Consider the following 12,942-nt stretch of genomic DNA (forward strand, 5'->3'; position numbering starts at 1 on the left):
TTTCATATTTATTTGTGAAAATACCACGCGCATTAAAAGAAGAAATAAAAAAACAAATAAAAAAACAATAAACACGATCATGAATAATTAATAATATTATTTAATTATATTTATATTTATATTAAAAAAAAATGATAAAAACTTTAATAATTATAATTGTATCTGTTATTGTGGGATACTTAATTTCTCATTTTAATATTTTAAATTTTGTAATCTCATCACTAATCGAAGTAACAGTAATTAATAATAAGGTAAATAAATATAATATAATATAATATAATATAATATAATATAATATAATATAATATAATATAATATAATATAATATAATATAATATAATATAAAAAGAATAGGTTAAAGCCTTGTAAATTTTTAGTAACTAACATTATTCTCACCAATTGAATATATTTATTTAGAAAGTAATAGTTGGGGCCATCGTTGGACAAGCATTAATTTATTTTTTCGTATTCTTCCTACCACTTTCAAGTGTAGCAAATCAAATTGTAAAAGAGGAGTCATCAACAAACTATAGAGTGAATCCACCTAAAACACCTTCTTTAGTAGGAAATTTGTATCTACAACAACAATTACAACAACAGCAACAGCAACAACAGCAATTACAACAACAACAACAACAGCAACAACAATCTCATCATCAACCAATTTTAAATACAGCGACTCCTTTTACACTACAGAATCATCTTATACCAAATCCGTCTATTAAAACAACACAATATAATATTAAATAAATTGTAAATATACATATAAATTAAAATAAAAAAATAAATGAGAAACAACCTTGTGGTCCACAACAATCTAAAGAAAAAAAAAAAAAAAAAAAAAAAGAATATGAAATAATTATTGATATTTTTTCTTAATAATAATAAAAAACAATGAGAATTGGATAGATATTAATAGATCATTTTTATTATAACTTTATTTTTTTTGTTTTTTTTTTCCTTTTTTTTTTTCTTTTTTTTTTTTCTTTTTTTTTTTTTAGAAATACAAATAAATAATTAATATTTTTTTCTTTGAATTGATATTAGATCGGGTAGATCTAAAGAAATTTTTGAATTACCTAAACAGAATTATTCTATATATAAATTTTAAAAAATAAATAATTATAAAAAGAAATAAAATAAATAGAAAAGAAAATTATTATTAATATGTTTTAGTTTTTTTTTTTTTTTTTTTAATATATATATATGATAATAATAATTTTTATATTTTTTTTTTATTATTATTATTTATGGATTTTGTTTTTTTTTTTTTTTTTTTGATTTTTTTTAATTTTATAATAAAATTAAATTAATTATTAAAATAATTGAAATGAAGGAAAATGATAAATAATTGAAATTGTTTTTGTTTCCATCATTTCTATAATAAGTTGAGTCGAATTGATTAATATCAGTAATATCACCTACATTTGAATTTTTTGAGTTTTTGCCAATGGCAAAGCCAACTCTATTTTCAATGTTATCAAAAATTGTATAATAACCACGCATGAAAACGTCACCCAATATGGTCATATCATCACCACGATCAATACCCCAACAATAGCCATAGACACCTTGTTGATTAGATTCGGTTTTGATCATATAATTCTTTGGTGGAATGGCGATTCTGACGCCACCTTCGAAGCCGAAATGTAACCATGGGAAGGTTGCGAAATCTTCTTCTTTTTCAAAACAGACTCTACTTGAGAAAATTGATGGATAACTACAAACCATATCGATGTGACAATAGTGTTTTCTAAAGTATTGGATTAGGTGGTCGTATACTCTTGAGGTTAAAATTAAGTCACTTGTACCACTATCAACAATTACTTGACCCATTGAATTTGCTGGGAAAGAGGTATTGTCAACACGGAATGATGTTGGTTTAATTGCATAGAATGGACCAGCTGGTTGAATTGGCGTATATTGAATTGAACCGATATAATAATGATGATTGATTTTACCCAATGATAAATAACCTTGACCATGATAATCTAAATAAATACCAAATATATTCTTTATCGATGAATTTGATCTAACCATTGAATCGAAAATGGTTGGAACTAAATTCTTATTATTACTTGTTCTACCTAAACCCATAATACCATCAGCTCTTGGATATTCGAATGCTCCAACCTCTTCAACATTTGCTCCAAAATAAATTGTACTACTAACTCCACTAACTGTAATTTCATCACTAAAAACTTTACCTTTTATCTTTGATCCATCACCATATAAAATAATAAAATCACAAGTTGATTTAGCATTTTGATGTAATTTACATGATGGTGATGCTGATCCTGATCCTAAACATTTATCAGATGAACATGCTTTAAAAAAAAATTAAAAAAAAAACAAATAAAAAAAAAACCTGGATGTCAATAATTAATTCAATTTTTGGAAAAAAAAAAAAAAAAAAAAATACTTACGAATTAATTGTGAGGATGATGATAAAGCTGGATCATAAACTGGTCTATTATCTTTACAACTATTACAACCTTTTAATGGAATTGCAGTTAAAGTTGAACCAGTATCAACTTGTAAAATGAATTTTTGTTGACCAATTAAAACATTTACATTAATTTGATAGAAATTACCTTGCATATCAATATCAATATTCTTTGATAATGGATTTCTTTTATAATTTGATGGTTGAGTTGGTTTTAATGTCATCATACCATTTTCAATATTTCTATCAAATTCAACACTATATCTTGATTCAATTGTTAAAGGTAAATCAATTCCAAAATCACCATCTTGATCATGTTCAATATCATCTATATTTAAATTATTTGAATTTAATTCTGTGGTCGATCCCTTAATTATATTTATTGATAGTAAAAATATTACCAATAAAATATTTGATAATTTCATTATAAAATATTTAATTGTTTTTTTTTTTTTTTTATAAATTTATTTATTTATTATTTATTAAAATTATTATTAATTTTTTTATTATTTATTTATTTAATTAAAAATGATAAATAAAAAAATGTATAAATAAATAAATAAATAAATAAATATGGCTTTATTTAAAAAATTATTCTTTGTTTATTGTTTAGTTAATTGATATTATTATTTTTATTAATATTTTTGTTTTTTTGTTTTTTTTTTTTTTTTTTTTTTTTTTTTTGGAAAAAAAAAAAAAAATTATATAAATAAAATTATTTAAATATTTATTATTCCTATAAAATTATAATAAAAACTAATAAACAAAAAAAACAAATTAATGTATTTATAAATTTATAAAAAATTAATAGTTATTACTATATAATTTATTTGTTTTTATTTGATATTGTTTTTATCTATTATTTATGTATTTTTTTCTTTTTTTTTTTTTTTTTTTTTTAATAAATTAATTTTATTTTTGTATTTATATCTTTTTTTTTTTTCAGATTTTTATTTTTTTTGTTTTTAGTTTTTAAACTATAACTAAATTAATTTAAGTATATCGTGGTGTGTGTGGGTGGGTTTAATTTAGTTTAAAATATTTGTTTTTTTCTATTTTAAATTTTATTTTTAAATTTTATTTTTTTTTTTTTTTTTAAATTTAATTTTTAAATCAATGTCTAAGCAATGAAGGAATTTCTATATTAAATTCCATAGTAATTTAAAAACTCGTTCTAAAAATTTTAAAAATTAAGCCACAATATAATATAAAGTACTATTTTAATTTTTAAAAATGTGTTGGGGTTACTATTAAAATTTAAAAAATAAAAAAAATAATTTATTGGATTTCCATGGTTTGATATATTATTATTTTTATTTTTGTTTGATAATACAATAATAAAATTATTATTTTAAAATAAAACAAATGTTAAAAGTAGTGGTTAAAAAAGTGTTTGTGGGGTTATATATTCATTTTAACCATAATGATCTTATCTAAAATGAAAAAATTAAAATGACTATATTTGTGTGTTGTTGTGTTTAACCATTATAGAGAAATCAAGTAAAAATTTCCGATATGAAATGAAAAAAAGAAATTACATATTGAAATTAAAATAAAAACTTTTTAAAAATAATTGATACATAAACCAAGTGAGGGGGGTGGTATAAAATTAAAATTAAAATTATTGGTGTGGTGTGTGTTTGTGGTAATTTTTGTATATGTATGCATAGTGTGAAATTAAAACTAATTGTACATGTAATATTTTTCATTGTCTCATTAGCAATATTGTTAATTTGTTCTTTTTTAAAAATACCTGGTTGAATAATTAAATATATATCAAAAAATCTCATTGTCTTTTAAAATAAAAAAATAAAAAAATAAAAAAATAAAGCCCTTTGTTTTTAAAAAAAAAAAAAATAAAAAAAATAAATAATAAATAAAGGATTGATATCTTTAGTATTTATTTTTACACTTAAAATTATTTATAATTTTTTTAATTAAAGCAAAGTTTATCATTTTTATTTTACAAAAAATAATAATAATAATAAAATAAATGAAAAAGTAAAAAATAAAAAAAAGAGTTAAATGAATATATAATATAAATTAAATTTCAAGTTTATAGAATTTTTTTTTCTTTTTTCATTATTAAAAAAAAAATCTATAAATTTGAAATTTAATTTATATTATATATTCATTTAACAATATTTTTCCTTTTTTTTTTTTTTTTATTTTTTTTTTTTTTTTTTAAAATAAATTATTTCTTCATTATTTATTTAATTATAAAAAAGTTATTAAAGAAAAGGTTGAATAAATATAATAGGAAAATAAAACGATTAAATTTATATTTTGTTGGTAAAAATACTATGAATTTAATTATATAATGCTTCTTAAAATTATGATTGTTCTCCTGAATCATTACTTCTTTAAAAATGTAGTAAAAATTAAAACCTATACTATTATTTACTGATCTGCTTTTATAACCATTTAAATTTCAAAAAATAAAACTAAATAAAATTAAATAAAAAAAAAAATAATAATAATATAATTATTAAAAATAATAATTTAAAATTGATATAAATAAGATTTAAAGGTTATTTCATTTTATTTTTTATTTTCAATGTGGCTAACTTCGTAAAATTGGATTGCAAAAATTAAACTCCTGAGGTTTTATTTTTATCAATTTCAAAGAGAATCCATGAGTTTTGTAATATTCAAATTGTTTTTATTATTTTAATTTTCACTTTTAAATCACAATATCTGAAGATGTGGCGTTTGTTATGATATTAATTTAAACTTAAAACTATTAATAATTTTTCATATCTATAAATTTTTTTTTTTTTTTTTTTTTTTTTTTTTTTTTTTTTTTTTTTTTTTAAATGAATAAATAAATAAATAAATAATGAAGAAAAATAAAAATGGGCTTTCAATTAAACATCACTAAACAACATCACATGTATTTTTAATTAAACATTTTAAATTATTAAATAATTTTTTTTTTTTTTGTGGGGTTTAAAAAAAAAAAATCTTGATTAATCTTGTGATTGTTTATTTCAAAAAAAAAAATATAATTGAAAAATATCAAAAATAGATTAAAAAATATAAAAGGGATAAAAGAGAAAATAAAAATAAAAATAAAAATAAGAAAAATTAAATAAAAAGAAAAAAAAAAAAATAAAAAAAAAAAAAAATAAAAAAAAAAAATAAAAAAAAATTACATCGTTGTTCAAAAATGTAAAACATTACAACACATGAATTTATTTGATTTTTAAATTATAATAATTGGGAGAATGTTAAAAATAACTCTGACATATAGAAAAAAAAAAAAAAAAAAAAAAAAAAAAAAAAAAAACAACCCACATTACAATTGAACAATTTAATATGTGTTTTTTTTTTATCATCGAAAATTATATTTATTTTTTATTTTTTTTTCTATTGTTAGGAGAGTGGGGGTGTGTGTTTGGGTGGGTACACCGTGTTAAATCAAATAATTAAGCTCATTCTTTAGATGGATAATTTTTTTATTATATTTTTATTTATTTTTATTTTTATTTTTGTTTTTTTTTTTTTTTTTTTTTTTATGTTAATATTATTTAGACTCTCTTCAAAAAAAAAAAAAAAAAAAAAAAAAGATTATAATATATCATATATTATATAATTAACCCTATAAAATTTAATTACATGAAAAAATGAAATTAATTATTTTTATTATTTTTATATATTTATTTATTATTCCTATTTTTTCTCAACCAAACCCAAAAAGTATATATTTTCGAAAAAAAATAAAAATAAAAATAAAAATTAATAACTAATAAAAATAATTATTAACTTTTTTTTAAAATAAATAAATAAAAAATAAATAATTTTTAAAAATATTTAGGTTTTTTAAATACAGATACAACAATTACATTTGAATGGAATTTAAATGATAATAATTATTATACAAAATGGATAATTATTAGACCCAATGATGCAAAATTAGAAATGCCATTTAATTGTGTAAAAGGCGAAACATCATTAAAGTGTGTTTATACTAATTCCGACTCAACAGTTAATCAATTATATGGTAAAAATGTAACAGCATGTATTAATAGTTTAGGAGGTAATTGTGATACCCCATTAAGTCCACTTCATTATCCAACACCAATTTTAAAATCACCAATTCCAGAAATACCAGTTGATGGTGGTGAAGTTGTTATAACTGGTTCATTTTTAAAATTTGTAGAATCACCAAACTACTATGAAATTGTTGGAACTGAAAATAAAATTACATTTATTGATGATTTAACTAAACAAGAATTCAATCCAACAAATGTAACATTAAGATTCCCAAGTGGTTGTGGTTTAAATAAATCCCTATTATTACCAAATGACCAAAAAATTCCATTTAATTATAAAAAATCAAATATTACAAGTTCATCATTAATTAGTGATAATGTTGTTGAATTAATTGGTACAAATTTTTGTAAAGACCAAAGTATCTCATTTGATGGTAAATTAATACCATCAAGTGATGTGAAAATATTAAGTTCTACTAAATTGCAATTTAATATAGTTCAAGAATATTCATCAACTGGTACACCAATTACTATTGGTGATAGTGAAGTTAAATTGGTATTCCCACCAATTGTTAATTCATATGATCCATTTTGTGGGTTGGATGGTATTGTTGTAATTCATGGTAAAAGATTAAAATCAAATAATCCAAATTCTGAGATAACTGTTAAAGTTGAAAATACCAATTGTAACGTTTTAAGCGGTGCTAGTAATACAACCTATTTACAATGCCATATTGAGTCTGGTTATGATAAGAATTTAATTGTTAGAATTGATAATATTGCAAGTCAACCTATAATGTTTTATTATGAACAACCAATAATTTATAAAACTACAATCGTTGAAAATACTGTAAATATCGATGGTTTTTGTTTATCGAAAATTAACGATATCCAAGTTGATGGTACTACTAAAAATAATAAAACCAAACCTTTATCAACCTCTGATTCAAAGGTGACTTTTAATTTGGATCCTCAATACTATGGTGAAACTTTTATTACAATTTCAAATGAAAAATATACTGCCACTACAAATGTTACTGCAAAATTGTTTGCTAAAGTATCAGAAAATCCAAAAGCTGGTGATAAAGGAATACTACTTGATATTTACTATAATGATCCTCAAGGTACATTAAAATGTAATGATAAATCAAAACTAACAGGAAGTGAAGTTAAAGACTATACATTTGAAATTAATCCAATTTGTGGTACTATAAATTTAACACTTACTGATGGTACCAATGAATTTACTTTTCAAGCTACTTCAATGCCTGGATCAATAGATAAGTGTGAACTTCTCTCAAATGGTGAAACTAGGTGTAATGGTAGTTATCTTGTACCTGATGAATTTACATCACCCGTTGGAACTGTAAAATTTGCAGGTAAAAATGTAAAAACAACATTTTTGAATTCAACAATATTCACCTTTACTACATTGGATGATATGTATGCTGGAGATTTATATTTAGATTCATGTGTAATTTCCAAAAAAACAGAATATAAATTAGAACCTGTGATTTTATCATATGATGCAAACGGATTTTCAAAAACTGGTGGTGTTGCCAGTTTTACTGGAAAATATTTTGTATTGAATTCAAATCATATGAAAATTCAAAATTGTGGTAATAATCAAACTAGTCAATGTACTGTAACTTCACATACGATTATAGATTGTCCAATTTCAATTGATGGTCCAAGAGATAGGACTTGTTATTTAACTAAAGATGATAATTCTTCAATTCTAATTGGTGATCAAAAAGATGGTTCATTTATTATTTCATTTGGTGAACCAATACCAATTGCATCGACATCTTTAGGAATAGAAGGTGGATCGTTAATTATCTTTGGTAAAAACTTTTATAATACTACTGATTATCCATTACTAGTATCAGTTGGTAATGTAACTTGTAATAATCCAATACTAGTTGATGAATCAAATATTCATTGTACACTTGCACCAAATTCAAATACAAACTTATTTGGTACCATTTTCGATAATCTACAAGATGTTAATGTAACATTGGCTGGTAGAAGTGGTGTTGGTAAAATATTTTCTTATTCTAGAAATTTAATCGCAACAACAACAAATGATAATAGTTTTAATTCAATGTATATAATAACTGCAATTGTTATTTTAATTGGTTTAATTGTTGCTTATCTTCAATTTACTTATTATTATAAAAAAAATAGAAAAGATTTTATTTCAAATTATAAAATAATTAGAAAACAATGTAAAAAACAACAACACTATGTTCGTCCACATTTACAAATGACTGAAAAAAGATCTCAAAGTTTTGCAAATTATTAAAAAAAAAAAATAAAAAAATAAAAAAAATAAAAATAAATAATTAAATAATTAAATAAAATCCAATGTGTAATATCATTTAAAAATAAATGAAAAAACAAATAATAATTTTTATATTTCTTTTTTTTTTTTTTTTTTATATTTTAATGATTATATATGTACAAGGTTTTATTTAATTATTATTTTTTTTTTTAAAAGAATAAAATTTTTTTTTTAGTATTTTTTTTTTTTAAAGAACCTTTATTTTATTTGATTATTTAAAAAAAGAGTGAGAGTCTCGCTAAACTATTAAAGAGCTTAGATCTTTGATTTGGCTAAACTTTCTTTGGCTTCAGCTTTTTGACGTTTGGCTAAGATAGCACGAGCTGGACCAGATAAAGTGTTACCACCCCAGGTCTTTCTGTGTTCACTGTTATTGTTGAACATTTGTTTGGCGGATTCAACTAATAAAGCGAGTTCGTTTGAGTCAGCAGAGTTGACACCAGTGAGGGCAACACATGAAGCGTTTCTCATGTGAACTAATTCACCTAATCTGGATTTAGATTTGACGATACAGTATGGGACATCCATACGTCTGCAGAGGGTTGGTAAGTATAAGACGAGCTAAAATGAAAAAAAAACAAAAAAAAGTTAATAATTATTTTATTTTTTAAATATAAAGATAAATAAAAAATACACTTTAATAAATTTAATAATTAATGATTTTTTTTTTAAAAAACTATTAGATTAAAAGTAAATATTAACTATATGTACTAGATCATATTGATAAAAATATCAAATATAATTTAAAACATTCTAATTAAATATCCCCAGTATATCAATTACTTAATTATTTTTTTTTAAAAAAAAAAACAATTAAATAATCTAGAATACTAGATGGAATTGAACAATAAACTCTGACGTTTAAATTTTCAACTTTTAATTTTTTTTAAGATTCTATTTAAAAAAATAGGAATCATGGAAAAAAATAGCGACCATAACACGTTGGCAACTAAAAAACCCCTAATAGTTTTACGATTATCATATAATTATATTTACGTATATAAAGTGAAAAAGGATAGAAAGAAAGTATATATTAAAATAATTTTATCTTACTTCAACTGGGTCAACATCGTGGGCAATGACGACTAATTTAGCTTTCTTCTTTTCGATTAATTTGGTGACAGAGTCAATACCGAAACGTAAGTGTTGGACTGGTTTTTCAGCTTTTGGAGCAGCTTGACCTTTTGGAGTGGCAGCACGGGCTTCAGCGATTTTCAATAATCTAGCTTTCTTGACTGAGGCTTCTTCTGGTCTGTATTTATCTAATAATTTGAATAAATGGACAGCGGTGTTTTTGTCAAAGACACGGGTGAATTGGTTGATTGTTGGTGGAACCTTTAATCTCTTTAATAAAACACGTCTTTGTCTTTGTAATTTGATGTATCTTGGCCAGTGAGTGAAATGAGTTAAATCTCTCTTTGGTTGAACACCGAAACCAGTACCAAAGTTTTTGACGTTTTTGGTGTATAAGGCGTTGAATAAGGTTCTAGTTTTGATTTTCTTTTCACCCTTCTTGACGACTTTCTTTGATTTGGTGGTGGCAACAGCGGTTTTGGCTGGAGCAGCTTTGGTGGCAGCAGCTGGTTTAGTTTGTTTTTGAGACTAATATTTTAAAAATTATTTAAATTAATTTATTGTTCATTTCTTATTTTTTTTTTTTTATTTTTTTTTTTTTTATTTCATTTTTTTTTTTTGAAATTATTTAAATTTTAACATACCATTCTGACTTGATAAAGAGTAACAACTGAAAAAAAAAAAAAAAAAAATTAAAAAAAAACTTTATAGGCCAAAATTTCGTAAAAAAAAAAAAAAAAAAAAAAATTGAAAAAAAAAAAAAGTAAAAAAAAAAAATTGAAAAAAATCACGAATTTCGTAAAAAAAAAACGAGCAGGGTAACGTTTGATGGATTTATGAAGATATTTATAGAAATAAAAAAAATATAGAAAAAGTACAGAAAAAAAAACAAACATGTCTTTCTTTTTTTTTTTTTTTTTTTTTTTTTTTTAATAATTCAGATACAACAGCACTTGTGTACCATTTTAATTTTTTATTTTTATTTTTTTTTATTTTATATTTTATAAATATTTTTAATATAATTTTAAGTGTTTAGTGACAGCATCAACTGCTTCTTTTGGTGCTGGACCAACAGCGAGTACAGTTGCAGAACCACTTGGAATTTGTGTATGGCCAGAATCTAAAACTAAATAACTTACAACACCAAGTTCTTTTGCTTTATTTCTTAAATCAACCCTATTTTTTTTTTTTTTTTTATAAATAAATAAATAATTAATATTTTTTTTTTTTTTTTTTTTTTTTTTTTTTTTTTTTTTTTTTTTTTTTTTTAAATAAATAAATAATTAAAATTATATAATTACAATTCTTCTTTACTATTTGCTTTTAAAGTTATTTTAGCACAACCAAAATTTTCCCATTGTCTTAAAACTTTTTTAGAATCTTTTAATGCTTTTTGACGAGCACCCAATGATGCATGACAACATTGAGCTATAATTTTACCTTTGGTCATACCTAAATCAGTTCTAATTACAAGTACTTGTTTACAATCACCAATTTCTTCATCATATTCAATTTCATAATCATCATTTTCATCATAATCACCATCTATTGATTCACTTTCATCATCATCATCATCATCATCATCACCCTCTTTTTCTTCTTTTTCTTTTTCTTTTTGATTATTATTTTCAATTTCTTTAATTTGTTCTACTTCTTCTTTATTTTTTGTAATTGTTGAACGTTTAAAACATTTTGCTTGGAAATAACCAAGTAAAACACCACTAAATAGTGAAATTATTGAAACTAATAAAATATCTTTATTTAATTGCATGACCGAATTAATTTTTTATGTTTCATTTTTTTTTTTTTTTTTTTTTTTTCCCACAATTTTCATTTTTTTTTTTTTTTTTTATTTTTTTTTTTTTTTTATTTCAAAAAAACTAATTGGCAACAAAAAGGAAATTATTTTAATTTGTATAAAAAAAAAAAAAAATAAAAATAAAAATAAAAAATAAGAGATTTTAAAAATTGTTTTTATAGAAATTTTGATTTCTTTTAGTAAATTACTTAAAAATTTAAAAATGTAAAGATAATTTTTATTTTTTATTATTTTTTTTATTTTTTTTTTTTTCAACCTTTTAATAAAAGAGGAACATTTTACAATAAAATAGTTTTTGTAATTAAAAAATAGAAATTAATAGAAAAAAAAAAAAAATTATTTCTTATTTTTTTTTTTTTTTATTTTCAATAATCAAATTATTGTTTTTATTTGTGTTTTTTTGTTTTTTTATTTGAAGAAAAAGTAAATTAATTAATTGAAAAAACAAAATCTTATTCTTGATCACCCAAACCTAAACACATCAATCAAATAAAATTTATTTCATTGAAATTTTTATTTGTTATTTTTAATCATAAGGGAGTTAATTTAAAAAGAAAACGAGAAAATGATGATGTAGTGTTTTTGGGGTTCCAATTTTAGGGAAAATTGGAGAGGTTTTTATTATAAAATTGTAAAAAAAAAAAAAAAAAAATTGGAAAAAATAAAAAAAATAAAAAAAATAAAAAAAAAAAACAAAATTTTTTATTTTCAAATAAATCATTCTATAAATAAAATTGAAAAAAAAAAAAAAAAAATAAAATAAAAAAAAAAAAATAAAAAATAAAAAAAGAAAAAAAAAAAAAAAACCAATTCAAATGCGATAAAAAAAAAAAAAATATTAACCAAATAATTATTAAAAAATTATTAAAATACCGAAAAATTAATAAAAAAAAAATTAAATAAAAAAAAGAAAGAAAGATATATATATAATAACTTTTTTATTTATTTATTATTTATTATTTATTTTAATAACTCACAATCAAATATTAATATTAATATTTTCAAAAAAAAAAAAAAAAAAAAACAAAAAACACAACTTAAAATTTTTAATGCAAAAAATCAAATAAAAAAAAAAAAAAAAAGAAAGTTATTTATTTATTAAACTATCAAATTTTAAATCTATATATCATTTTTATATGACAAATTCGATGTAAGTTATTGATATAAAAACAACAATAGTTTTTTTTATTTATTATTTTATTTTATTTTTTATTTATTATTATTTTTATTATTATTTTTTTTTTATTATTATTTTTTATTATTA

General features: G+C 20.6%; 5 protein-coding genes across 5 annotated transcripts; 2 read left to right on the forward strand and 3 right to left on the reverse strand.

The window, feature by feature from the left end:
* Window positions 1–131: 131 nt before the first annotated feature.
* On the forward strand, window positions 132–750 carry DDB_G0277665 (hypothetical protein; the record flags this gene model as incomplete). Its single annotated transcript, XM_637471.1, has 2 exons — window positions 132–251; window positions 418–750. The coding sequence occupies 2 exons, from the start codon at window positions 132–134 to the stop codon at window positions 748–750; spliced, it is 453 nt and encodes a 150-aa protein (XP_642563.1).
* Window positions 751–1,293: 543 nt separating this feature from the next.
* DDB_G0277581 (hypothetical protein) lies at window positions 1,294–2,871 on the reverse strand (the record flags this gene model as incomplete). Its single annotated transcript, XM_637472.1, has 2 exons — window positions 1,294–2,327; window positions 2,427–2,871. 2 exons carry the CDS (start codon window positions 2,869–2,871, stop codon window positions 1,294–1,296), a joined length of 1,479 nt encoding a protein of 492 aa, XP_642564.1.
* Window positions 2,872–6,072: 3,201 nt separating this feature from the next.
* Window positions 6,073–8,746, forward strand: tgrR2 (immunoglobulin E-set domain-containing protein; the record flags this gene model as incomplete). The annotated part of the gene is made up of 2 exons (XM_637473.1): window positions 6,073–6,145; window positions 6,264–8,746. The coding sequence occupies 2 exons, from the start codon at window positions 6,073–6,075 to the stop codon at window positions 8,744–8,746; spliced, it is 2,556 nt and encodes an 851-aa protein (XP_642565.1).
* A 294-nt stretch (window positions 8,747–9,040) lies between these two features.
* rpl7a (60S ribosomal protein L7a) lies at window positions 9,041–10,506 on the reverse strand (the record flags this gene model as incomplete). Its single annotated transcript, XM_637474.1, has 3 exons — window positions 9,041–9,346; window positions 9,839–10,387; window positions 10,504–10,506. 3 exons carry the CDS (start codon window positions 10,504–10,506, stop codon window positions 9,041–9,043), a joined length of 858 nt encoding a protein of 285 aa, XP_642566.1.
* Window positions 10,507–10,872: 366 nt separating this feature from the next.
* Window positions 10,873–11,630, reverse strand: DDB_G0277631 (hypothetical protein; the record flags this gene model as incomplete). The annotated part of the gene is made up of 2 exons (XM_637475.1): window positions 10,873–11,035; window positions 11,161–11,630. 2 exons carry the CDS (start codon window positions 11,628–11,630, stop codon window positions 10,873–10,875), a joined length of 633 nt encoding a protein of 210 aa, XP_642567.1.
* Between the last annotated feature and the right edge of the window lie 1,312 nt (window positions 11,631–12,942).

The sequence above is a fragment of the Dictyostelium discoideum genome (assembly GCF_000004695.1).
Source record: "Dictyostelium discoideum AX4 chromosome 2 chromosome, whole genome shotgun sequence".
Lineage (NCBI taxonomy): Eukaryota > Evosea > Eumycetozoa > Dictyosteliales > Dictyosteliaceae > Dictyostelium > Dictyostelium discoideum.